Source organism: Sus scrofa, chromosome 1, assembly GCF_054392235.1.
Source record: "Sus scrofa isolate SSC_HxYL_T2T_F1_AM1 chromosome 1, Sscrofa_HxYL_maternal_Yorkshire_Landrace_v2.0, whole genome shotgun sequence".
Classification (NCBI taxonomy): domain Eukaryota; kingdom Metazoa; phylum Chordata; class Mammalia; order Artiodactyla; family Suidae; genus Sus; species Sus scrofa.
In genome coordinates this window covers 1305921-1332154 of record NC_139383.1, presented here as the reverse complement: position 1 = coordinate 1332154, position 26234 = coordinate 1305921, and the positions used below count along the sequence as shown (strand labels likewise).

Here is a 26234-nt window from a genome sequence, read left to right as displayed (position 1 = left end):
GCTGGGAAGAGGTTCGGGCTGTGCTTTTGTACTTGCTGGGGTGCGTTACTCCTTTTACTTCTGATAGAAAACCAGCTTCTCGTCTTAGAACTCAGGAGTCAGATGCGTCTTTAAAGAAAAGAGAGCGCAGGGCAGATGGGGCTGATTTCAGATGGGCTTCCGTGGTGCTGCGTCGAGGCTGCGTCGAGGCTCGAGGTGCAGGATCAGCGCAGGGCGCTTCCCCGCTTAGGAGAGCCTGGAATCGGAAAACCGCATCCGGGCTCTGTCTCCGTGACTCTAGGCCCGTTCGCCTCTTAAGTTCTCGGTCCCTCTGTGAGCATGTGGATGCTTCTGGAAGGTTCCAGAGAAAGCCTCACCAGTTCATGCCTTCCTTCCTCTTCCCTGCGGACGTGGATGGAGGTCACATGTTTACTCATCTACTTCCGAGGCTTCTGTGAAACAGCTGCCACGTGCCAGGCACACTGAGATGCGGGTGAACAGACCCTGCTCGGCCCCCTCCGCCCTGGGATTCCCGAGGACAGCGCCGTCTCGCCCGCCCTCTCATCCTCCGAGGATCCATGGAAGCGGCGGGGGGAAGAGGAGTGAGGAAGCTGCTGGGAGGGGGCGGGGTGGGGGGGAGGCTGAGGACCGCGGGGGGCTCCCGGTCCCACCCCGGTGGGAAGGACGGTGGCGCAGCCGGGAGGAGAAATGCCGCAGTTCGGGTCCAGACCACACGGTGGACGAGCATCACAGTAAATTGTAGCACACGGAGGCCTAGGTTCTCCGGTGCTCACAAAACCACGTTTACGCGGCACCGCGCAGGGTACGAGAGCGTCGCCCTGACACGGCAGCGTGCCTGCCTCCGTTGAAAATACTTCACCTCGAAAACACACGAGCGCCCTGGGACTCCAGCGAGGCCCAGCCTCAGTGATCACGGAGAAGTTTGACATCGTGAGAGAATCCCAGTGTGGCACCGAGATACACTGAGAGACGCGCTGCTGGAAAAACGACGCGGACGGATTGGCTTGGTTGCAGGGTCGCCTCAGACCTTTCATTTGGAACAGTTGCAGCGTCTACACCGCATGATAAAATGAAGTCTGCCTCAGCTGACTCGGGTGGGGGGGCAAGGTGCCAGCGGCGGGAAGGGGCGGGCTTGGAGGTGGGAGGGGCGACGGTGTCCGGGACAGAGTCCCCCAGGCAGTTAGAGGGGCCTGGTCTGTCTCGGCCAGGTGGACAGGAGGGGACGTTTGGGACAGGGCGACCTCGGGGTGTCCTGGGATGTGACGATGGTGGGCGTGGGCCCTGCGCGCGTGGCACGTCCTTAAACCTCTCCACCCTTCTGGGTGTGGAAGGACACGCAGGTGTACGGGGAGGAGCCAGGCCGCAGCTGCAGGCATCGCTGACCCCAACGGCCTCGGCGTGCCTTTCTCCACCCCAGACTGTGCAGAGGGCAGCTGGAGAGGCGGGAGAGCCTCGTGGCTGCCTGTCTGATTCGGGATTCGGGAAGCCACTGACGTGGTGCTGGCCGTTGTGGCGCCAAGTGCGTTCTCAGCCCACAGTTTCCATTGTACAGGATCGCTCCCTCCGTAGACGAGAAAGCGCCATCGAAACTTGCTCGAGGGCCGTCGAACATGTGTTCGCCACGTTTCGGTAGACATTTGGGGTATTCACCCTCTGCTATTGCCTTGAATGACTAATGCTTTTTTCTTTACTCTGGATGCATGTCTCTTTTGGTGATGGACATGTAGTTACGCATTTTTCGTAGGTTTTACGTGTGTTATACGTTAAAAATGATATGTAGGATAATAAAATGTAAACACGTGATTTTTTAAAAGAAGCGTAGCCCAGGGACACTAGAAATCTGGAAATTTGGAAATAAAGAAGCACTCATTTCCTGTCATGTCGTTCCCAGAGCTTAAACCCTGATCCCACTTTGCGGTGCTAGCAGTTTGTGGTCTTTCATCCAGGCTGTGTGTTGTCTGCGTGTGTAAAACTGGGATCGTATTCTCCATCTGCATTTCAAACAATTTTGTTTAAAAATATTTCCTACATCGAGGATATGGTTCTAATGGATTTAGACATTTCTGTTGTATGGACTTAGAGTAATTTATTTATCCAAACCCTTTTTGTTGGGTATTTAATTTCCTTCAGATTTATTTTGCTGTTAAAATAATTTTGCAGTGAGCAGTACTTAGGTGCCTCTTGTGTGCTTTTCTGAAATTTTTCTTCACAAATACTTTGGGTGCGGAATTGTGCGGCATGGCGCGTTTCAAGGTTTTAGGACGCAGAGCAGTGCTCGGCAGGGCTTGTGTAGTTACGAAACATTTGGAACCGCTGGAACAGCTCGGACCCAGGCACGCCTCAAAGGTCCAAATCAGCAAATTTATTTTCCTTGGTTTTTGATCTAAGACTCTATGTTCATTATAGACTTTATAAGAAGTCTGTGTTTCACTATAGACTTGCAATAACACAGAGGGCTTTAAACCTTGAACCAAAGTTGAGCTAAATTAGACTATTTCTGAGTCTCAATTAAGGTTGGTGCACTTGAAAGGCTCCAGCTCTGCCGTTGGGTTTTCATGTGGTTCCGCGCTTTTCCAGTCCCCGTGTCAGCGTGGAGCAGATGGGCCCAGATCTGGAAGAGCCGTCTTTCCTGTGGACGCCCCAGCCCAGGCCAAGGACGGAGCTAGGAATTGCTTAGAGCGATGCCCAAACCCCAAACCCACGGCTGACCGACCGCATCTGAGGTCCCGACCACAGCCCGCGCCGCCTCCCTCCTGCCTCCGGGGCTCCCCGTCACCACGATTCGCCTTTTCAGTCCTTGGGGCCGGACACGGGTCCTCGGGCTGGCCACGTGGTCCTCGGGTGTTGGGCGCGTGTTTAGACGGACTTGCAGATGTCTGTTTCCCCCCGAAAAGTCTGACCCGTTGGCATTTTTATAGCTGCTTGTTTGCGCTGAGGGATCGGCAGCACATTTAGAGGTTTGGGGCACGTGGCTGAGCCCGTTCTCCTTCCTTGGTCTCAGGGCCTGAGGGGAAAAAGGTGCCGGAACGGGACTGCATGTGATGGGGGGGCTTATTGTCAGGACCCCCGTTGTGCACACTCGGGGCAGCTGGGGTGTGTGTGTGTGTGTGTACACTTTGTGTGTTCGTGTGTGTGCACTCCTGTGTGCATGTGTCCTCGTGTGCGTGTGGACACGTGTGCATGTGCGTACTCGTGTGTGTACGTGTGTGTACGTGTGTGTGTGTGTGTGTGTGTGTGTGTGTGTGTGTGTGCAGGTAGGTGGGGGGCCAGCACTTCCTTGCGATGGTCTAAAGCTCACCCCCAGATACGCTGGCTCTCTTGGGATCTATGCAGACGGACCCCCAGACACGTACGGGAGCTCCTCACAGCTCCCCAGCCTGGCACCTTCACACCCCACTCGCATCTTCTCGGGCTGGTGAAGATGGCGCTTGGCCCAGCAGCTCTGGTCCCCCCGGAGTAACGGAGCCATGGGAAGGGCATGAGTCCCTGCTGAGTGGCCTCCGGCCTGTGCGAAGGGGCCTTAGACACCTGCCTGGTCACGGCCCTCGGGCATGTCCAGGACACACGGGCCGCAGTTCCTGGCCTTGGAGTTGGTCCAGTTGGGAGCTGAGGCCCGGGGACAAGAGGAGAGTCCAGGACACCCTTGTCTGGATGCGGCAGGGAGACGGTGGCCGGGCTAAGGGGCTGGGGTGGACGTGGCTTTGGGAAGCCTGCGTCTCAGGGAGTCGTCGAGTGTGGGTTTTCACCCACGCAGGCGGCCAGCAGGGCATCGTGCGATGGCAGGAAAGTCTGAAGGGGATGGAGGCCGCGTGCCGGGGCGGGTCTGCAGCCCAGGGCCGGGCCGGGGGCTCACCGCGCGGGGCACACGTGGGGCAGAGGACTTTCTCCACAGAGTTTCAGGGGCCTCCGTGCTGCGTGTCTGAGCTCAGGGAAGGGCGCTGGGAGCATCCGAGGAGGCGCCCTGTCTGGTTTTGAGCAGCCCTGGCTGAGAGAACCTGATGAGCAGCTCAAGACACCATCGCTGGGTTGTGTGCGCGTCCCGCAGATGCCGGAGTGGCTGGTTCGCTCATAGACCTCTTGGGATGCATCGGTACACTGCGTTTTAAGACGCTTCTGTTCCACGGGCGGAGAAAATAAAAAATCAAACGTGCTGGTGGTTTCCGTGTTTTAATAACCCCCATCGAAAGTCAATGTGGCTCTTCACAGAATTCAACAGCGCTCCTGGGGACAGACTGACTCTGCAGCGTCCTGAGCAGTGCAGAGTCCCTGCGGTGAGCGCGGCCCACATGGGCGCAGGGCGGGGGCGGGAGCGCGCCCTGGACAGGGTGGCCTGGCTGGGCCCTTAGGCCCCTGACCTTGTGATGTCCTGTGGGCGGCACGGTCTTGGCGTCCCTGGTCCTGCGTTCCCGGCCACGGGCAGGGCTCGCTCTCGGGGACGGGATCTGCTGGGGAAGCGGCTGCACCCAAAGGCCCTGAAACCAGCAGCAGAGACAAGCCCGTGGTGTCTGTTCTCAAACCCACGGGATGGGGTCGCAGGTTTCACGTCGTGCCACTGCCTGTCCTTGTTCAGCTCACTGGGCGCCTGCGGTCTCCCAGTTTCTGGGTGATGGAGTGAGAGAGAAAAAAGACCAATTCAGGAGAAGAACGGCACTGCGTCTCTTTGTCCCTCCTTGGCAGAGACTGGCCGCGGGCCGTGTGGCCGCGAGGTTTGCCTGGCATTTTGTGAGAGAGCTGCTCTCCATTAGATGCAGCTCCTCTGGCTTCCCTTCCCCAAAGCACGTCCAAACCCACCGTGAGTCACCAGGAATCAGTAACAGCCCTTTGGAGGCCAGTACGAAAACCTAGCGGACTCCCTGTTCCGTTGCTTCAGATTCCATGGCAGTTCTGCAGTGTTTTCCACACAAAACCCGCCCCGGTTCCAACTCTCTGCCCTCCAGACCCACGTCTTATAACTCTCAGTATGGAGCAAAGGTCCAGGGGAGACCTCAGCCTGCAGGAGCTGCCTTTCCTGGAAGAGGAGCGTAAACAAAGGCCTTCCTCCCACCACCCCGCAGGCTGCGTCCCGGGTGCGAGGCCCTGAGCCAGGGGGCTCTGAGCCTTGGTCCTGGCAGACGGGTCGCCATGGGATGAGGCCAGGGAGGTGCAGGCGCTGGGGAGTCCCTCACTCTTGTGCTGACTCCCTCATTCCTTCATTCTTGGGGCACCACAGCTGGGCAGACTGGGGTCGGGGCCCGAGAAGGTTAGAGACCGCTGCTGGGAGAAACACGGGGCCCTCTGCTCCCCCTCCCAAGCCCCCCTGTGAGGGCACGTCCCTCTGGGGGCAGCTTCGTGCTCATGCTGGATGGGGAGGGACTTTAGGTGGCATCAGAGTCGTCCCTGAGAAGCAGCATCCTGTCCCCTGTCCGGGGCGCCCAGGGCCTTTGCGCCATCCCGGCTGCTCGCTGTCCTGGCATGCGTAGCAGACTTGGCCCGTCTGTCTCTGGTTTTCAGAGCATCCGAGCGCCCCCGTCCTGCGCGTCACGTGTTCCACCAGCCTGGTCTCCAAGCAAGGGAATGGGTCCGCGGTGGCCAGGGTGCTGCTCTCTGCCTCGCGCCCGCCTGTGGCCTCAGGCCAAGCCGCCCCCGGGCCCTTCACCTCCTCCTCGGTCTCGGCTCCTCGGCTCCGATCTCCGCTGGGTCCAGGGCGAAGGTGCCCCAGACCTGAGCTCACAGCAGACACGAGAGACCCGTCTTTATTGTCCAGCCCGGTCGCCTCTCACCGGCTGCGGGTGAAGGCTGCCTTCGGCAAATTCAAAGCACGGGAGAGGGTTTGGGAAGCGTGAGCCCGGAGCACGTTTTAGTTTTCACTGAACTTCCTCCTGCACCTGACGCTACAATAACAGCAAGGGAGTAGATGCAGAGTCAACACAGGGTCCGCCGCGTGGTCGGGGTGCTGCTTTCCCTCTTGAGGTCTTGGGGAGTCGTTTCTACCTTGAGACACCTTTTACGAGAAAGCAGTACAATTTTACAGTCATTTCGATGGCGCGTTTTTAAGGGTCACTTTATATTCCGCTCTTCTGTTGCTGCCAGGCAGCCCGCCTGCATGAGTGCCCTGGGCTGTCCTGACAGCCATGAACCACGTGGCGTAAACAGCAGAAATGTCTTGTCACACAGTCTGGTGGCCAGAGGTCCCAGGCGAAGGCGTCTTCAGGGCTGGTCCTTCTGTGCTGTGCGGGAGAGCCTGATGTGGCTCCAGCTCTGGGGGTTCATGGGCCGTCTTTGGGGTTCCTTGGCTTGTAGACGGGTCGCCCCGTCTCTGCTCCATCTTCACATGTGCTGTCCTCACCGCATGCATCTCTAAGTGTCCCCATTTCTCAGGACGCCAGTCATATGGGGTTAAAGGCTACCTGCCTTTAACCTGACTCGGTCTCACTTAGCCGGCTCCCCCTGGGAAGCTCACTTCCCAGCTAGGTCCCATTTTGAGGAGATGGGGTCAGGCTGCTTCACATGCGAATCTGGGGGCACAGAAAACCTGTAACCTCGGGGATCGGATTTGTTATCCATTTACTGAGGGTAACCTCGTCTTAAACTGATTACACGAGCAAGCACCTTGTTTCCAGAAAAGGTCGCATTCACAGGCTCCAGGCGTTCGGGGTGAATCCGTCTTCCTGGGCAGGAGAACCCTGCTCAGCCCGCAATTGCGCCTGTAAAACTCGCCTCCTCCCGTGAGCCTCAGGCCCTCAGCCTGGCCGAGGAGGCGGTGTTCTCAGCCTCCCGCCCCTGTGGGCCAGAGGGTCAGGACCCGGCTTCTCCACCAGGGCACCCCGCCCCTGCCAGGGAAACCGCTTCAGTCTAAACGACACGGGCAGGAGACGGGGAGGCCTCCCCAGGGTCCCCACTGGCGTGTGTAGCACTAATTGCTGTGGACAGAAGGGGCCGGGCTCCAGGGGCAGCGACCCTGGCCCACGCCCGCCTCCGCTCCGGGTCGCGGGGGGCACTCTGGTCCGAGTGGCCGGCTGAGAATCCAGGTTGTAAAACCTGCCAGGACCAGAGGGATCACTGGCTCTGCCTTTTGTAAAGGCCCCTGTTTTGTAAATGGCAGAATCTTCTGTGAATTGGGGGAAACGTGGGTCCCCGGGCCCTGGCCCGGAGAGTCAAGGCTGCAGGTCGGCAGACATGGTGCTGAGCCGTGCAGGGCTGGTCCTGCCCTGCCAAGGAGCAGAGCGTCTTGCCCCACCCCCGCTCTGCGGTGCCACGTGCTGTGGCCATGTGGCCGGAGTGGGATGGGCTGAGGCTTCCTCTGGGACTCGAACTCACTGCTCACACTGGGATGGCGGGGGGGCGGGACGCCTTCCCCTCTGCTTGAGCCTGGTCACGTGGCCCTCGCAGAAGAGCAGGGGACATGCCTTCCCCGACAAGGATGCCCCCTGGGTGTTCCTGGGCAGCGCAGCCCTGACAACAGGAAGTTCCTGTGTCATCTTGTGCAGTTCGCAGTGGGTCAGCCCAAGTCATCCCTGGTATTTCTCCTCTCGGGCGGCCCCCTGCCCCCGGGTCTGAGTCCTGCGGGGCTTTGGAGCTGAGTCCAGTTGCAGCGGAGAGAATCTGAATTCCAAAGAGGCCCGAGACAACCAATGCAGGACAGGAGATCAACTGCCTCTTATGAAAATCGCAAGTTACCTTGTGCACGTGAAGGTAACGGACGCTCAGCTTATGCGGAGAACTTAGTTTCCAGAATATTGGACACGTGGGACGAGGGCGAAGGGCACGAGCTGGGAAAGGACGTTTCTGAGGCCTGGGCAGTCGGGAAGGCTCCGGAAGGTCGAGGCCCCATGGTTCAGAGTCTTGTGATGACCTTGCCCGCAGCACATGTCTGTGGGGATAAGGTCAGTTAGCCCTGGATGCTCGTGGACCACTTCCACCGGCATCAGGCAGAGCTTTAAGTGACCATCTAAAGGTTAAAATTATTATTGCGAATCGCCGCAGAATACTTAATGAACGCGAACACGAATTCCCTGCTGTAGGAATGTTTTAATGTTATCTGACGGACGTGGAGGCGGGGAAGCGGGCTGAATTTACTTAGCTGTGATCTTATTCTGCCAGGAGGTTGGAACCCTGCGCCTAGCCCTCTAGGGCACCCCCGCGTTCTCCTCAGCCCTCTTCCTGTCGTGACCTCATGTCCACCTTAGAAGTGGGTCATCTGGTTTCTTGAATCCCTCTTAGCTAATCGATCGCTTTGAATTTTAAGTCTCATATTGAATCTGCTTCTGGAATCATCAGTGAATGTATTTAAACAAACCGATGTCTCTCCCGTGCTTCTCTTGTGCGTGAAAAGGTGCAGGTTGTATTCGATGAGAACATTTCTCGTGGAGGCAAACACAGGGCCTTCTCTGTCGAAACTGGAAAACTCAATTGCATTTAAAACAAAAGCTCCAGCGTTTCCGTTCGCAGGAGAATAAATTCTACTGGCCCGGAACCCATCCTCTTAAAGACGAAACACACGTGCGCACACGCACACCCTGCCTGGCGTTTATTTGTAATGCACGAGACCCCCGTCTTCCCCGCTGCATCCCCTCCGGTTCACCTGGCATTTCGGAGGCAGGGACTGCCAGGGGCCCGCAGGGGAGACCCGCGTCCCCACTGCCAGCAGCCGCAGCAGCGGTCAGGCTCTGCAGCCGCTGGCCAAGCAGATCTGATCCGTCCCAACCCAGCAGCCTTCCTCTTCCATGTGAGCCACGTCCGTGACGCAGGCCGCTGCTGGGGACGAGGCCACGCGGTGGAAATAAAAGCCCCGGGCATCCGTCCCACGTGTGGGGGTCCTGTAACCGCGGCTGGAATGATGTTCTGAAGCAGCAACGTTGGTTTCTCCGGGCGAACGTCTCTCTCGGTTACGAGATGACAGTGGCCATGGGGTCAGTGCTGTCTCGAGGGACAACCCTGTCCTCAGGACAAAGCGCGGACAGTGTCGGAGGCACACGTATGTTCTGGCCTCCTCTGCCGCCCCCGGAACTGGGTCTGAAAGGCTCGGTCTGTCCATCGGGACAGCGGGGGGCGCGTGCCCGAGACCCCTGTCGGGCGCCCGTCGGGATTGCAGAGGCCACTGGGAGACAGTTCCTGGGTTTCGCCTGAAACCTTCTCGGGTCGTTCAGCAGCGGCTGGGAAGGTGGTTTCTAAGGGCGAGCTCACAGGGCTGAGCAAAGGCTAAGCTGGGGGATGTTGGGATGTGACTTCTTTGAGGCTCAGCCGCTTGAACGTTCATCCTTATTGGTGGAGGTTGGCGAAAAATCCGGTTCCCGTAACTTTATAAACTTGCCTTGTGCGAGATGTTGTGTGGCTTTGCAGTGATGCAGGGTGATGTTTCGTGAGTGGTGTACAAACCTCGAAGGGAATGACAGGCAGGCTTCCGGAACCAAACCTGCTGAGAAAATGACATTCGAAATATAAAGGCAGAGCTCCCGTCACGGCTCAGCGGTTACCAAACCCGACTGGCACCCACGAGGACGCGGGTTCGATCCCTGGCCTCGCTCAGTGGGTTAAGGATCCAGTGTTGCTGTGGCCGTGATGTGGGCCGGCAGCCGCAGCTCCAATGCCACCCCCAGCCTGGGGCTCTATATGCTGCGGGTGTGGTCCTAAAAAGACAAAACAAACAAACAAAACAAAACAAAAACAAAAACAAAATATAAAGGCCAAAGTATCTCTAGAAAGGACACTTTCAATAAGATTTGGTCCTATGATAATATTACAGTTTGAAAGGAGGCAGTCCTCATTTTCACATGAATAAAATGATTACTTGTTTTCATGTCAACTTTCCAGGTGTATTAAATCCTGGTCAGTCAGAATTAGCTCTAGATGAGCACGTGGACAATGTGGCTATCACTTTTTTTTCAAAAAAATGTACTTCCTAGTTTTCTTTTTCTAGTTAAACAGCAGCGAAAACCAGCTCTTTCTACTGGCTCTTCCATCCGATATGTCCCCCCGTTTCAAACTGTCTCTGTTGTGGCTGCTGTTTTCTCCGGCTCTTGCCCCTTGGTTCTTTCTGACAAAAACCCCGTCAGGAACTTGACTCTGTGCAGGAGCCACTGTCTGGAGTCTCGCGTGTCAACAGCCGTGGACTCAGGAACTTGAGGCTGTTATGAGTTTGGAACCGTTCTGATGCCGTTGGAAGAATCCTACATGAAGGCTTGGTCTCTGTTTCCATTCGAAACCTCATTGTTTTCTTGGTTTGACCTCGTGCCAGGTATACTGGTCTCCGTCTTGGCAAGTCTGTGCGATAGTTTTACCAGATGTTGTGAAGAGTGGTTTTCCCTCCTAAGCATCCTGAGCGACCTTCTTCTCCAGGAAGAGGTCAAGCACCGGGCCTGGAACCGGCCAGTGGGTACCAGGGAGCAGGCGCCAGGGCGGTTCTGTCTCTCGCTCTCATCAGGAGAGTTGAGGGGAACAAAAGGCCAACTCGCTTGGCAAATATATAAAAACAGTGAGTTGGTCTCTGCTGCCGCCTTCCCCTTCTCGGGCTTTAACGCTTAGGTAGTGTTTTCTGGACTCTCCTGAAGGGCTTTGCGAGGGTCAGAGACGCCCCGAAGCCTTCTGGGCGAACGAGTGACCACAGCAGACATGTGTCCTTGGCACACTGTCACCGCCGGGAAGATGGGAGCCTGACAAGCACCCTGGAGACGAGCAGGGCCTCTGACCTGTCCTGCTTGGCGCGGACCCGAGGTTCTGGGGCAGGAACGGAGGCTGACCTCAGTGGACGGCCGTGGTTTCCTTCTACTGAGGTTCTGCGATTCTTCCCCCAAGACGCCAGAGCCTCAGGCTGGAGCCTCAGTGGTGTCGGGGTGGGGTGGGTGCCAGGCAGGGCGCTGATCGGCCCCTTCCCAGAGCTCTGGGCCTGGAGGGAGGGGCGGCTCGGCCAGATGGGGGCGCTGGTTCTGGGACCCCCCTGCTACACTGCTGCTCAGCCAGGGTGCTCGTGTGCAGCAGGACTTTCCTCAAGGGAAGCATCCGGGATGCTGCGGGGCAGGGAGGGACCAGCACGGCCCCCGCTGACCTGGCCCCTCCGGCCTCCTCCCCTGGTGCCAGGCCACGGATGAGACCCCGGCTGCCGGTGGCCTCCAGGAAAGCCGCCGGGATGGGCTTACCCCCCTTCACCCTGCCCTCCTGCCTGGTGCCACGGGCACCTCGACCCCGCAGTACCCACTGCAGCAACTCCGGTGGGTGTGTGGTCGCGTCCCCTTAACTTTTACTTTCTCTGCAAAGCCTGTGATGCTTGGAGTGCTTCCGGGGAAGCAGAGCACCTGTGTGCAGCCTCGCCACTTGCAGCTGGTCCCTCACACGTCAGCCCCTGCCCACCCTTCCCTGTCCCCCGCCCCCTCACTCCCCCTCCTCCCTCACAGTCCCCTCTCCCTTCCCCCCTCCCTCCCTCTACCCCCACCATGCCCCTCCCCCTCTCTCCCCCCTCCCCTCACTTCCCCCCTCCCCTCCCCTCCTCTTCTCACTCCGCCCCCCGTTTGGGTTTGCTGGGCAACAGGTTGTCCCCCAGGTGTGGGGAGCTCAGGCCCCTGTGGGGTCACGCACCCCCCCCCCAGGGCCAGTGTCCTCTCACCCTGAGCCACCCGCCCTTACCGCCGTCCTCCAAGTCCCTCTCGGGTCCCTCAAAATCCTCTTTCTTCCTTCCGATTTCTCTTCCTCCTGTAATTGACGTGTTTCGCTCTTCTCTGGACTTGAAGGTGTGCATTTCGGGGTAACTTCTCCAGAGACCGGTTCTTTTCTCAGCTGTCTTCTGCGCGAGCACCTTGGAGGGGATGTGGCCACGGCCGAGCGCGTGGGTGATGGAGCCCAGCAGCACCAGCCGCACGTCCCCAGCTCCCTCGGGGGCTGCCCTGGTGCCTCTCAGGGATGGAAACTGGGCAGGGTGTGATGCTGCTTCCCAGGGCCCGTGAGCAGGACTCTCCTGGAAGCCTCCCAGGCCTGGCTGTGTCCCGATAAACAAGGGCCGGAACCATGCGGAGACTCTGTTTGACTGTGTTAAGCAGTGATGGTGACAGTGACGGGCCAGCCCGTTTCCACTGTGCCGTTGCCTCAAGCAGAGAAGGTGGATCCTGGGAAGAGGGCGGGAGCTGGGGCGCGGCGGTCCTGCCCCCCCCACGCGTCCTTCCACGGCTGCGTCTCCAGCGCAGGTGCTGTGTGCGGGGAGGGAAGGCTCTGCTGCGTGTGTCCCGGGGAAGACGCAGCCCCGGCCCCGGGCGGTTCCCAGCCGGTGATGGGAGTGACGCGTGGGGATGGGGTCCCCAGTCCTGAATCTGCTTCTGGCTGCGCCCGGAGGAGCCGGGTGACCGCCTTTGGGAGCCTCTGACTCGTCTTTGGTCCCAGGAGGCCCCTGGGGCTGTGTCCTCTGGGACCCTCGGTCTCTTCTTCGTGTCCCGTGAGCTCCTCCGGCCCAACCCCCCGGGGCCGACAGCGTTTGGTCGGGGGGGGGGGGGGGGGCAGCCTGTGCGCCTTCCCCCAGGCGCGTGGGCGAAGGCGTAGCTCTCACTGACACTCGGAAAGGGGTTTGACTTCCCCGCCTGGGTTTCTCCCCCTCCGGGGTGGTGGCTGAGTGGACGTGTGGGGGTGAACACTGGGGGAGGGTCTCCGCGGCTCCTCTTTCCCCAGGGACCCCTCTGCTTGGACGTGGCCAGAGAGGACCCTGGGCCTCCCTGGGGCGGGATACGGATGTGGAGCTGGACTCCGCCTGGTCTGGGGGGCGCAGAGGCCGTGCCTGGTGTGACTGGCTCATTCTCACTCTGCAAGTAGGCATAGGTGTTCCTGAGGCTTGGGGGCGACCCTGTTCCTCCAGGGAGCGGCGTCTCTTGACCTGCTTCCCGGGAGGACGAGGCCTCTCACCTGGTTCCGTTACTCCTTCGTGCTGTGCGCCAGGGAAACGCTTTCACCGCGCAGCGCGCAGTGTCCTGACGTTTGGCTGAGAAACAGACTCTGGTGTCCGCGCTTTTGGACACACTTCCCCGTGTCTGCAGGTCCCTTCAGTACCCGCGAACAGGCGCTTCAGTGCAAGTGGGTCTAAACACTTTGAGGTGAGCAGGAGCCTTTAAAAAAGAAGCCCTGGCTGCACTCCCCGGAAGTGTCACTTCACCGATGACTGCAGTTGATCTCCGGGGGACGTGAGGGCTGAAGAGAGTGGGGGGCTGTCTGTCACCTGCTTGGATGGTCAGGCTGTCAGGGGACTTGTGACTTCTATACGGTGACAGAACACAAAGGATCGGCCACCTCTGGACCCACAGACACAGCTGGCTTTCTCCTTATCTCTCCTTGTCACCCATCCAGGCATGTGTCAGTGATGCCGGCTGCAGACAGCTGTCAGAGGGCTGGTGTGGCCCAGATGGGGCCCCACGCATTCCCACGACCTGTCTATGCAGACAGACATCTCCGGGGTGGAGACCTGAGATCCCCAGGGTTGACCAGCTGCCCAGCTGACCAGCTGTGGCCGATGCAGACCTGATTCTGCCGTGCAGGGTGGATGGTTTGGAAGATGGAGTCTGACGTGCACTTAATCCTTGTTTTCCAGGTTGACTAACCCTTTTGCTTTTAGACACAGACAGGGTATATGTGCCATCTCGTGGGTGCTTCAGCCCCCACGTTCCGTGAGGTCGCGGGAGATGGAACATTCAGATCAGCAAGCGGCTGGCTGTGTCTGCTTCCAACACAGTCACAGCAGAATGGGGCCGTTTACACGCCTGTGGTGGCCTCTGCTAGTCCCGTGTCACTTTGTCGAGTCTGCCAACACCTTCTTGTCCCTCCACTGCCCTGTCATCCCACAGCAGGTCCCGCCTGGTCCTGTGACTAAGCCCTTCGGATGGTGAGCCTGTCCGCAGCCCCTCATGTAGAGCAGACGCGGTGCTGGACGTGAGGCCACGTGGGTGAGCACACATCATCTCTGTCCTGCAAGAGTCATGGTCCCACGTGCTCTAAAGCCCTTGGTCAAGGGTCCGCTGTGCCTCCTCCCATGTCTGCACATGCATCGCTTCACAGAGCTGTGGCCTGAGAAGAACAGGGAGCCATGAAACCCCTTTGGCCTCTTGCTTGGTTCTTCCTGGACTCCTGGCTAAGAACTGGCACTAACTTGTAGCTGAACTGGAGAAGGGGGTGCCCGGCCATCTTCAAGTCACCTGCCCTGGCGACACCTGCATCACAGCGGGCGTGGCTTGTACAAGCAGAAGCTCGGCTCCCCTGCAGAAGCTCAGGTCCTCGCAGAATCTGCTTTGTGTGGACGTTACCTCTGAGTCATAGGCCTGATGGCTGGACGTTGAGGAAGAGGTAATTTTCAAGGGAGAAGCCAGGCTGGTTCTTGCTCCTCGGGAGCCATGTCCCATGTGTTCCAGTCGCCTCAGGCTGAAGCGCCCACCGTCCACACGACCACTTATTAAGAATTTGAGCGTCACGAAGTTCGTACTGACTCTGAAATAAACGTCACGTCTGGAACAGTCCGAACCCAGGAGTTTCCTCAATTACCTCCAAGAAGTACTAACAGGAAGCGAAATCTCTCTCATCAGTGACGTTAACATTGATAGGGAGGCAGGGAAGGGGAGCCAAGAGAAAAGAGCGGTTTGGGGACAGAGCAGAGCTTGGCGGAGCTGGAAGTGCAGCCAGGCCCCCCCATCCTGGTTCGTGGGGCGTGGGGACCGGGCCTAAGCGCTCAGGACCCCGAGAGAAGCTGGCAGGGCCGGGGCCCCAGGAGTCTGCAAAACGCTTCCGAAAGGCCTTCGCTGCTCAGACCAGGCGGGAAGGCGGGAGGGAAGAGGACAAAGCAGCGGCCGAGGGCCTCTGGCGCCTCCTGGACGGGTCCTATTCCCCGTCCTTTGCTCAGGAGACAGGCTGGAGCCTGCGCTGTTTGGCAAGGCTGTGGGCACGGCGTGGCTCTGGGCTTTCTCGGTCCCGGGGCCTGTCTTGGCTCCTCCGCACGGCGCTGGCTGTGCTGGTGAGGGGTCCCCATGGCGTTGCTGCCCCAGCCCTCCCACCTGGTACCTCATCCTGGCGCACGCCCCTCCGTGGGCCCCGGGCACGGGCCTGGCGCGCCCTGGTGCTCGTCCACCTGCAGAAGCTGCTCCCGGCTCCCGTCCACCGCGTCAGCCCCGTCGACTTCGCCCCCCCAGGTTTCTCCTTGAAAATGACCACAGCGGGAAGACCAGTCACCGCTCGGGCAGCAGGTTCGAAACTTGCGTGCCTGTGGAAAGGCAGCCCGGGCTTTGAATACCGGCCCTGGGAGGGCTTATCGCAGGTGAGATCTTCATAGCTTCCCAGGCGGGTTCATGGGCTCTGCTTCCTTTCCTCGTCACGGCAACGTTTGTGGAAAGAGCAGAGACGTGCTGTTACCACCTGCATTTTATAGATGACGAAACCAAGGGTCATTTGGCTAAAAGAATGACCGTCCTAGGTCACAGAGCCCGTCTACCCGTCTCCAGAACCAGTGCGTTTCTTTGACTGCCGAGCCCTGCAGTGTAGACCACACTCCACACACACTGGCTCTCACCAGCACAGAGTAATCTGTCTCTTTCTTGGGCCTGTAGCTTGAATCAGTCATTAAACAAAGAAAGAAAGAAATCTCAATTGCCCTCGGTTTTTCAAATCCTAGAGATGGCCCGTAAATCTAAGAAAAGGCATGAAGGGGCCCAGAATTATGACGGCGACGGCCGTTATTGCGGCTTCCTGCCGCAGTGCGTTGTTTTTCTCAAGGCCTTAAGCTCCTGACCGCCTGGCACCGCTGCAGAGGCCTCCTGCCTCTCTTCCGTGCCTGCAGTGATTTTCAGGTCGGAAGGGAGAGCCCATGCCGCCGTCTTCGTGCTGGAACTTTGCTCCTGGGGGGATGTCAGCCAGGCCGCGTGAGCGAGGCGGCTCCGTCGAGGGCTGTACCAGTTTGGGAAGGCAGGTGCCCTCCCCAGGCGTGGTTTCTTTCATCCTGCTCAGGCCCAGCGGAAACCTCATTATTTTAGCTATTCTCACGGCTCCGTCAGCAGAGGAGGTGTTCCTACTCCCGTTTCACAGATGAGCACACTGAGTCTACACCTCGCTGTTGCGCTGGTAATTATGACGTTTGCTCCGTGGCCGGAGCAGCATCGCGGGAGCCGAATCCAGTTTTAACTGCTGTGCAGTTTGCATGGTAAAGGCTGCAGTCTGGTCTAGGGAAGGTGAGAGGGCCGGAAGCTGTCCTAGAGTGGGTCCCAGCCTGAAGGACGGACTGGCGCCATCTGCGGTCAGTAAAGGTGAGGACACGCAGGGAGCCTCCGATGGCAGGACGGGGACCTCCCCCCTCCCCCCCGGGGCCACGTGCTCCCTGAGCAGCCCCGCTCCTCAGAGTGGCTCCCAGCTGGCTGGTCTGTGAGCCACTCCGCAGCCTGGCCCCGGAGCAGATCCCCAGAAACTGCTGCCATGGATGTGCTCTGTGGCTCTGTCCCCTGGGACCCACGCCGCACCCCTTCTCGTTCCAGTCTCGGGGACCCCTCGGCAGATCCAGCGCCCTGCCCCCTAAGGCTCTCCGACACTCAGGTTCTACCTTGGTGACCTGGGATGCGCTGTTCTAGACGACGTGGTGGTTCTCGGGGTGCTGCTGCCCTCTGGATGGTAACCTCCCCCGGGACAGGAGCCCCCCGCGTCCTGCCCCCACCCCGAGGCCAGGAAACCGCCTGGCAGCGAGCCGGCCTCGTAGCTGCGGAGCGCATTCCAGCCAAGCTGCATCTGACTTTTGCTCTGCCCTAGAAACGCAGGCTTTGTCCTTGGAGCGTGTGAAAGCGAGGCAGAGGCGATTCAACACAGACTAGAGTGTTTTAGACACGCACGGATCGGCCTGTGTCCGCTGCAGGCTGTGTCCTGGGCACGTGCGCTCGGCAGCTGCGCTCATTTTTCGGTGGCAAAGCGCTGAGAAAGGTCCCGCCCTGGGGCACATACAGCTGCAGGACTGTGCCATTCCGAGGTGCCTTTCCTGACGGTACCCCCACCTGTGTTATCCCGTATTGTAATCCTTGAAAAGGAGTCTTCCGTCAATACATCAACATTGCAGTGGGAAATGCGTCCGTATTGAGTGTTTCGGCTGCTTCTTAGATGTTTTGATTTTGTTTCGACGTTTCCTCGGGCTCAAATCCGAAACCTCTACGCAAACACCGATGGCGTCTTTAATCCACTGGCGCTTGACCCGCGGCTCCGCCGGGAGCTGCCTGACGTCCGGGCGGACCCCGCGGGCACCCTCTCTGCCCTCTGCACCGCCCTGCACCTGCGCAGACACTCGGCTCTGTGAGGGGACAAGAGAAGGGGCCTGGCCCCTCAGGGGGTTGTTTTTAATGGGGTCGCTTGAGCCTCGGCGGATCCCCTCCTGCATTTGACAAAAGTGCCTTTTATCGGATCTGGTTTGAAGACCCTCAACCAAGTTCTTTAATGAACTAGGAGTATTTTATTTTCCTGCAAGGGCTTCGTTTCGTAAAGAATCCAGAATAGCCGAAAGCGCATTTTCCTCTGTGCAGCGCCTCCCCGGAGTTTGGAGCTCACTGCCCGTGAGATGGGGACATGGGGACGGAGACAGGCAGGAGGTGTGAGTTCTCGCACTTCTGAGACAACAGCTCCGGGGCTTGTTCTCCGCCCTCCCAGGATCAGAAATTGCGGTCGAATTCCAAAGGCTGGATACTGGGCTGTGGTTCAAAATAAAAGAGAGTCTCTCTCTGTTCGTGACAACGTCTTTCCCGAAGTCATCTGCAGTCCTCACCTGGAGTTTCAGGCCATACAAGCAGACCACCTGCTCAACACAGAAACTGGCAGGATTTAGGTTATTTCGTGTTTTCGTCTAAACTGGAAGGGACCACTGCTGGCTGGGCTGCTGGGTGCACCCGCCTGCGAGGACTCCCCCCCGCCCCCGCTCCGCCAGGCGGTTCGCAGTGGCATATGTTCCTCTTGTTGCTCTGTCTCTGTGTCTGTCTCCATCTGTCTGTCTCCCTCTCTGTGTGTGTGTCTCTCTCTCTCTTTCTCTATCTCTCCATCTCTGTCTCTTTCTCTTGCACAAAACTGCTCTGGCCCTGGGCTGGCTGGGGGTCACAGGAACCAGCCTATGAAAGCCCACAAGTGGTTGTGAGAAGAGGAGTGAGAGAAGGGCAGCGACTGGAGCTCCTGTCATGGCTCAGCGGAAACGAATCTGACTAGCATCCATGAGGACGCAGGTTCAATCCCTGGCCTCGCTCAGTGGGTTAAGGATCCCGTGTTGCTGTGAGCTGTGGTGTAGGTCACAGATGCAGCACAGATCTGGCGTTGCTATGGCTGTGGTGTAGGCTGGCAGCTGCAGCTCCAAGTTGACCCCTAGCCCGGAACCCTCATATGCTGCAGGTGCGGCCCTAAAAAGACAAAAAAAAAAAAAAAAAAAAAAAAAAAGGCAGTGACTATAAAATGAGCATCACTTCAGGGTGGGTAGAACTGGTTCCTCAGGTGCAACAGGCTGGTGGGGACGCCTCTTCTCCTGGGAGCTGCTGCCCCCTGGGATGGGGGTGGCCTTCAGTGCTGGAGAGTTAATTCACTTTAATTAATTTCTGGAAAAGGAAACAGCAAAACAAAGCGGGGCTGAAACTCCTCAGAGACAGAATTCAGTCAAATGTACTTACATGCTTACTTTGCCCGTTTTAAAAAACACATTTTTCCCCCCAAATCTTGCAAAGGCAATGATCTGTTGTCACCTGCCCCTTGGTAAAAAGAAGCACAGGTCATTCTAGCAAGCGAAAGCACCCTCAGGAAAATGAGAGCGTGCTGTTCCATCAGGACCCACTGGGAAAGCCTCCCCTGTGTGCGCGGGGCCCCTCCTGCTGTCACCTGTCTCTTGGCTGCAGCGTTTCTCAAGAAATCTGGGAATGAATGGCCTGTCATCTCTGCTCCCAAACAAGCAGGTGGAGGGGCAGTCACCCACACCTTCCCGGCCACCTGCACTCACTGCCCTTCCCCCCGGGACACCCCCACTCACTGCCCTTCCCCCCGGGACACCCCCACTCACTGCCCTTCCCCCCGGGACACCCCCACTCACTGCCCTTCCCCCCGGGACACCCCCACTCACTGCCCACCCCCCCGGGACACCCCCCAACTCACTGCCCACCCCCCCGGGACACCCCCCCACTCACTGCCCTTCCCCCCAGGACACCCCCACTCACTGCCCTTCCCCCCAGGACAACCCCCCACTCACTGCCCACCCCCCCGGGACACCCCCCCACTCACTGCCCTTCCCCCCAGGACACCCCCACTCACTGCCCACCCCCCTGGGACACCCCCCAACTCACTGCCCTTCCCCCCGGGACACCCCCACTCACTGCCCACCCCCCCGGGACACCCCCCCACTCACTGCCCACTCCCCCGGGACACCCCCCCACTCACTGCCCTTCCCCCCAGGACACCCCCACTCACTGCCCTTCCCCCCAGGACAACCCCCCACTCACTGCCCACCCCCCCGGGGCACCCCCCCACTCACTGCCCTTCCCCCCAGGACACCCCCACTCACTGCCCACCCCCCCGGGACACCCCCCCACTCACTGCCCACCCCCCCGGGACACCCCCCCACTCACTGCCCTTCCCCCCAGGACACCCCCACTCACTGCCCTTCCCCCCAGGACAACCCCCCACTCACTGCCCTTCCCCCCGGGACACCCCCACTCACTGCCCTTCCCCCCAGGACAACCCCCCACTCACTGCCCACCCCCCCGGGACACCCCCCCACTCACTGCCCGCCCCCTGGGATGCCCCGGAACCCTGTGAGGATGTGGCTCCCCACCCCGCCCCCACAACCACAAGGCTTCTTTTCATCTTCAGCGGTTTTTTTGGGGGGGGGTTTTTGGACAGAACCCAGGGCCTGAGGAAGTTCCTGGTGGAATCCGGGCCACAGAAGCCACCTGAACTGCTGCCATGACAACGTCAGATCCTTAACCCACTGAGCCACCAGGGAACTCTTCGGCTTCAGCTTTGTCTGATCCTTACAGGCACCAGCTAGGACACCCGAGGTGCCAGAGGAGGTGCTGGTACTTCCTCAAGGAAGGAGCGCCGGGTTGAGAATTTCCCTTTCCTCTCTTCTGGATGAGAAACAAGTTGAAGTCCCTGAACTTTTGCTAAACTCCTGCTTTTCCTCCAGCTCCGACCGCGGCCGGTTGGGGTCACGGGGAGCAGAGTGGTCTCTAGCCCTTAAATGTGACCCCGGCAAAGATGCCAAATTGCCCAATCCCCAGGCTGCACACGTGGCCGCGGGGCGTTGCGTCGTCGCCACAGCTCTGGGAGCTCTCTCTTTCCCTTAAGAAATGGCTAGTGCTCCATGAACTGGACACAATGCTTGTGACCAAAGGCTTGTGACGCCCCACGGCCCGGGTTGGGGATTCGCCTTCACGGGGGTCGTTTTGTCTGGGGTGGTGACTACGTAGCACTGAGGCTGGGACCCGTCGGGGTGCTGGGGAGCCGGGGTGGGCACGGAGCACCGTCGCTGTCCATGGAGGGTGGGTGTGAGAGCAGGTGTGAGAGCAGGTGTGAGAGCAGGGGGTGGACTGGACTGAGTCCAGCTGGGACTCTCCGTGAGCTCCGAAGTCTCACGTCTAGGACCAGATGAGCCCTGGGAGCCGTCAAGGGGGACCACAGCGTGTGGAGGGGCCACGGGGTGGGGGGCTCCATGCCTGTGCCGCTGCTGCATCCAGGGATGGTGGGGGGCCCTCAGGGGGTGGGGCTCCAGGAATGAAGATGAGATGATGATGCAGAGCTGGGGCCCTCGGGGAGACTGCCCCCCACTTCTGGGGAGACGGGAGGCCCTAGGGGAGACTGCCCCCCTCTTCTGGGCAGACGGGGGTGTGCTGACGTAGGCAACTTCCAAGGTGATGGCAAAACCTGGGGAGTGCGGGAGTCACCCAGGCCTGGAGCTCACGGATGCAAAGACAAACTCTGCCACTCAGACCTCTGAAGGTAAACAGCGCCCTCACCCACCCCAGCGAGGACCTAGGCAGTGCCCCAGGCCAGTGCAGAGGGCTCAGAGGTCCAGCTTTCAAACCCCGAGGCCAGCCTTACCAGGCACCCAGGCGGAGTTTGCAGAGTTTGCTGTGCTCTGGGGCGTGCTTGGCACTGAGTAGCCCCGAGCCTTCTGCTCTCTGCGGAGCCCCCTTTGAATGTCTGGCTTCTTTTCTGCTTTCTCCCCCAAGTTTTTGAGAGTGGACCAGGACAAGGACAAGGACTGCAGTTTGGACTGTGGCGGCTCCGCCCAGAAGCCCCTCTGCGCCTCCGACGGGAGGACCTTCCTGTCTCGCTGCGAGTTTCAACGCGCCAAGTGCAAAGACCCCCAGTTAGAAATTGCCTATCGAGGAAGCTGCAAAGGTGAGTGACGCCCCGTCTTCTGCTGAAGAGTCGGTCACGGAAGTGTGTCTGCAGGTACTTGATTTTCATTCTAAGTTTTTCTATGTAAAAACTCAAGCGTTTTATACTTGCGGCTCTTTTGTAGAAGAAGCGCACAGGGAGAAGGGTCCTTTCTGCATCTTTTTGTCTCTTGTTTAATGTTCTCTTTTCTTAGAATGTTTTATGACATCACGACTCATGTAGTCAAGGGTTTCACGGAATGTTGCCAGCCTCTTCACGTTATCCTCACCAGAGTTTTTAATTTTTATTTATTTTGACTTTTTTTAGCTCTTTCTTGTTTCCCTTTTTGGCATGTGGGGCGTGAACAGTAGCACCTGTGCCGTTTTCAGGGGCTTTTTTCACTGCTGATGTTACATTCGACTCTGTTAGTTTTCCTGATTTAAGAAGTAGATTTGGAGTGAACAGCACGCTTCGAGCAAAACGCTGAAAGGCTTCCCACGTTAATGAAAGGTTCGACTCCGCAAACACCGGATGCTTCAAACACAAATAGCGTCATTTTCAGAAGGAGGTTTACCCTTCTCTTTCTCATGATCCACGAGAGACCACACAGGCTGAAAGGCCCTGGGTCGACCTTCTGCTGCGCGTGGCTGTGCGCTCCAGCCACCTTCACCGGAGGGGCTGTCGTCTGACCCCAGGCTTGGCTGGGTTTGGAGCCACCTGGTTTTCCTTTCATAAGCCGACACCTCCTGGATGAACAGGTTCGAGGTGCTTCTCTGCATGACAAAGACAGAATTTTCTCTGTGCTGGAGAGCTGGGCGTGACCCCTACTGACACGCAAGGGCCCGTGGGCAGCGGGGCAGCGGCGTCTGATTGGCGGGTCCTCACACAGCGCTGGGAGAAACGTTGGCTCGTGACTTCAGGCCCTAGTTGTAGTTATTACGCATCTCCGTCATCTGTGCTGAGACACGAGCCGTGATTTCAGAATAAATTCAGATATCAGCTGATCCGCTTTTCGGAGACACTTCTAAGAGCAACGGCCTGTTCTGGTTTAGCCGGGAGCACAAGCGCCGGGTGGTAAATTTTGAGTTTTCAGGATCCTCTTTAGTGCCCTGTTTCTCTAGATATTTAGTTTCTCAGCAAATATCTCGGTGGGGCACCACCCTCAGGAAATAGCCCGTCGGAGGCCACCCCCAGCAGCCAGTCTGAGGGCGAGAACCCCCGCTGGGGGCAGCCCGGAGAAGGAGTTTCCAGGCTGCGGGCAGGCTTGTCCTGCAGACGCAGCGTTTCCCTGGCGCCTGGCCCCGGGCGGGAGCAGGGCCCCCTGAGGGGATGGGCGCCTTCATTCTGGCCGGTTTACTTGCCAACTGCTCACCAGCCCTGTCCCCTGATGTCCAGCACTTAACACCCCCGGCCTGCCCCAGGCCACAGGGCAGGGAGGGTTCTCAGTGAACCGGAGGGGCCCTCGTGCTGATGGACCCAGAGACAGGTGTCCCGGCTACACTGGGCAGTGCTGCTGTGTCCCTCTGTCCCCAAGAGCACAAATATTTCAAATTCTGCATCAACCCAGGACAAGAGCTGTCTACGCCGAACGTGAAAGAGGGAGCGTGAGATCGCAACACCCCTCCTCTCGGACACCCCCCCCCCGTCTCCCCCAAGTTGCTCCTGGTGGCCAAGTCGGCTGGCGTGTCATGGCATCAGTTTGGCAAGCGTGAAGCTTTGTATTTTGAGGGCATTTCCACATATTTTGTGGGTGACAGTCCCCAGGCCTGTCTCTTTTGCACACGCTCATTTAGAAACAATAGTTGAAATATTTGGGTTGCTGTTTAATTCGCTGGGCTACAGTGTTTTGCATTTCACATTATGGTCTAACCATTGACCTCTAACAAAAGGGCAGTGGTTTACACAGATGGATTTTTCTCATATTTTCTTAGACACTTGTGGAGTTGGTGCTTTTATTTTTAATGTTTTGCTTTTCAGGGCCACACCTGGGGCATATGGAAGTTCACAGGCTGGGGTTCAAATCCGAGCTGCTGCTGCTGGCGTACATCACAGCCACAGCCATGCGGGATCCAAGCTGCGTCTGCAACCCACACCGCAGCTCACAGCAACTCCAGATCCTTAACCCACTGAGCGAGGCCAGGGATCGAACCTGCAACCTCATGGACATTAGCCCTTGGTTCGTTAACACTGAGCCACAAACAGGAACTCCCTGGAGTTGGCACTTTCAGAACTCAGCAAATGCATTTGTATTTTTCTTTTGCTTTGAGACCACTGGGGTTGTCTTTCTTTTCAAGAAAATCTCAGATGTTGCATTAAAAAACAAAAACAAAAACAAAAAAAAAAATAAGAAAGAGAGGAAGAAGAAGAGGAAGAAGAAGAAAACCAGATGGCCAGGAGATCTTAGAATTCTGTTTTGAAATGTCTGGAAACAAAGTTACAAAGAGATCTGACAGAGGCGACTTCCCGGCGCTTTCTAAGGCCTGGGCCGTGTAGTGGACCAACGTGTGAGAAGAGGAAGCTCGGGAGGTTCCTCTGTGGCTCAGCGGTCAATGAACCCAACTAGGAACCATGAGAATGCGGGTTCAATCCCTGGCCTCGCTCCGTGGGTTAAGGATCTGGCATTGCCGTGAGCTGTGGTGTAGGTCACAGACGCGGCTTGGATCCTGCATTGCTGTGGCTGTGGTGTAGGCCGGCGGCTACAGCTCTGATTCGATCCCTCGCCTGGCAACCTCCATATGCCACCAGTGCAGCCCTAAAAAGCAGGAAAAAAAAAGGAAAAAGAGGCAGCTTGATACAAAGCCCCTGGCGTCTGTCCTCTTCCCGTTCGCCGCCCGAGACTCACGGTTCCAGTCCTGCCGTCACTGCAGAGGGAACCCCTGGCAGTGCGGGGGTCTCCGCGAGGCACAGCATCACCTGCCCACCCGGCAGAGCACGCAGGGGCTGCGGTGGTGGACGGAGGCAGACCCTCCCCACGAGGGGGGTAAACGCGCTCCTGCCGCGATGGAGGGTATGGTGCGCCTCAGGCCGCTGCTCTCTGCCCGCGAGGACCCGAGTGACACCGGCACAGGCATCCTTTCTGCCCAGGAGTGACCGCTGCCACTGTCCCACGGGGCTGTGTGACCAGGAGTCAGCCCAGCACTCTGGGCAAGCCCGGTCCTCAGGACCTCCTGGCCGTCCTCTTCCAGGGCCACGTGAAGGGGGCCCCGCTGACCGGGCTGCTCACACTCGGCCCAGTCCTGCAGGGAGAGCACTCGGCTCCCGGCCCCGCGGCTTCGGACCTGCTGTGGCCACACTCCGGTCAGCGGGCTGCGCGCTGCAAGTACCGAGATTTCCAGCGGGATTTCTGCGTGGCCCCAGGTGCTGTCCCCCCTCCCCCCGCCTCGGGACGGTTCTGCCACCTCTGGAGGCTCTGTGTGGTTTCTCTTTAATTATCTTAAAACAGGCGATGTGCAGCCCAAGAGGGCGCCTGCCCGTGCCCCTCAGCTCCGCCTCTGCCCCTGGGAGCGTGGCTGGTGCTGCCTCTGTCCCTCCCCGGGGCAGGGGTCGGGCAGCCCCGAGACGGGGTTGGGAGGCCGGGCCCCAGCAGCTGCAAGCTTCGCAGGGCTGGGGCGGCAGAACCAGCGCAGGGTGGGCTCTGCACCTGCTCTCTGGCTCTAGAACAGAGTGGTCGGGTCCCCGGAACAGGAGTTCTTTCTACTGGAGGGTTTTTCTGACCATCACGCTGTGCTCCTAACGAGCTTTCTCGGGTACCTGGAGAGCCGTGGGCCAGGCTGGGTGCCCACCTGCTGTCTTCCTCGGGCTTCTGGTGATGCTGCCTTTGAAGGAGGCAGAGCCTGGGCCTTCCTGTGAAGCCTCACCAGGAGGCATCGTTCACCCACAGGCACCGAGGACCAGGGTGCGGTTTGGGTGCTATATACCCCTCATCAACCTGCCAGCAACTCCTTTCGTGAAACCGGTGTTTCCATGGAGGGCGTCTGTGCAGGGGGTGTGGTATGTGTGTCTGTGTGTGCATCTGCGCAAGTGTGTGTGTGTGCATGGGTATGTGTGTTTGTGTACCATGTACGCCTATGTGGGCGTGTGCCTGGGTATGGCTGTCTCCTGCATGTGCATTTGTACGTGTGAGTGCGTGTGCATGTGTGCATTTATGTACGGACATGTGCGCATGCATGTGTGCGTGTGCGTGTGCGTGTGTGTGTGTGTGTGTGTGTGTGCGCGTGCGCGCGTCTCTCTCTCTTCTGTCCGGTCCCCTGGGCCGGGTCCGTGTCCCTGCTTCCTGCTGTGTCTCCTCAGACTCCTGGGAGCCGGTGCTCGTGTGGCTCCAGGACATCTTTGTCCTGCCCGAGGGCGTCCTTGCAGAACCCCCCACCCCGACCTTGGTCACTGGCACGCTTCTGCGGTGCCCTTGGGGCCTCCTCTGGTGTTGGAGGCCCCCTCTTTCCAGACTAAAGCGGACACCACCTTGCTCTCATCTTCAAGAAACGCAGCAGGACGTTTTGAAATGTTATGTGAACAGAACAGCTTTTCTCTGTTTGTTCCAGCAACACCTGTGCCCTCCCGGGTCCGTGCAGCCCCCGCCGTCTCTGCCCCCGAGGCTGCAGCCAAACCTCACCCGAGGAACCGGGGCCCTTGCCCCAGGGTGACAGGCGGCGATCGTGGTTATCAGTCATCATAGCTGTCAGAGAGTTATCCTAACGGGTTACTGTCAGTTGTCTCCTGTCTGACCATTTCAATCCAGTCTTACGATAGTTTGCGCCGTTACATCTCAAACTTATGGACCCTCGGTTTTGCTGTTGTGATTTGTTTCTGTCTTTGCGGCCTTTGCGATGACAAGACTTTTACTTAAGAGGAAGGCCCGGTTCCTTCCTCCGCGGCTCTAAATCTCCGGTCGAGGGACACTTAGGACACTCACTCTGCTGCCCCCAGGCTGCCCGGCT

At 58.6% G+C, this 26234-nt stretch overlaps 1 protein-coding gene across 3 annotated transcripts in view; it reads left to right on the top strand.

Annotated features, from left to right (window-relative positions):
- SMOC2 (SPARC related modular calcium binding 2) overlaps positions 1 to 26234 on the top strand; it is a 139725-nt gene that overhangs the window by 22206 nt on the left and 91285 nt on the right. For all 3 annotated transcript variants that reach the window (XM_021085700.2, XM_085015189.1, XM_021085691.2), the window contains exon 2: positions 21150 to 21321. In XM_021085700.2, the coding sequence (XP_020941359.1) occupies positions 21150 to 21321 (172 nt within the window). The remainder of the gene's footprint in view (positions 1 to 21149; positions 21322 to 26234) is intronic.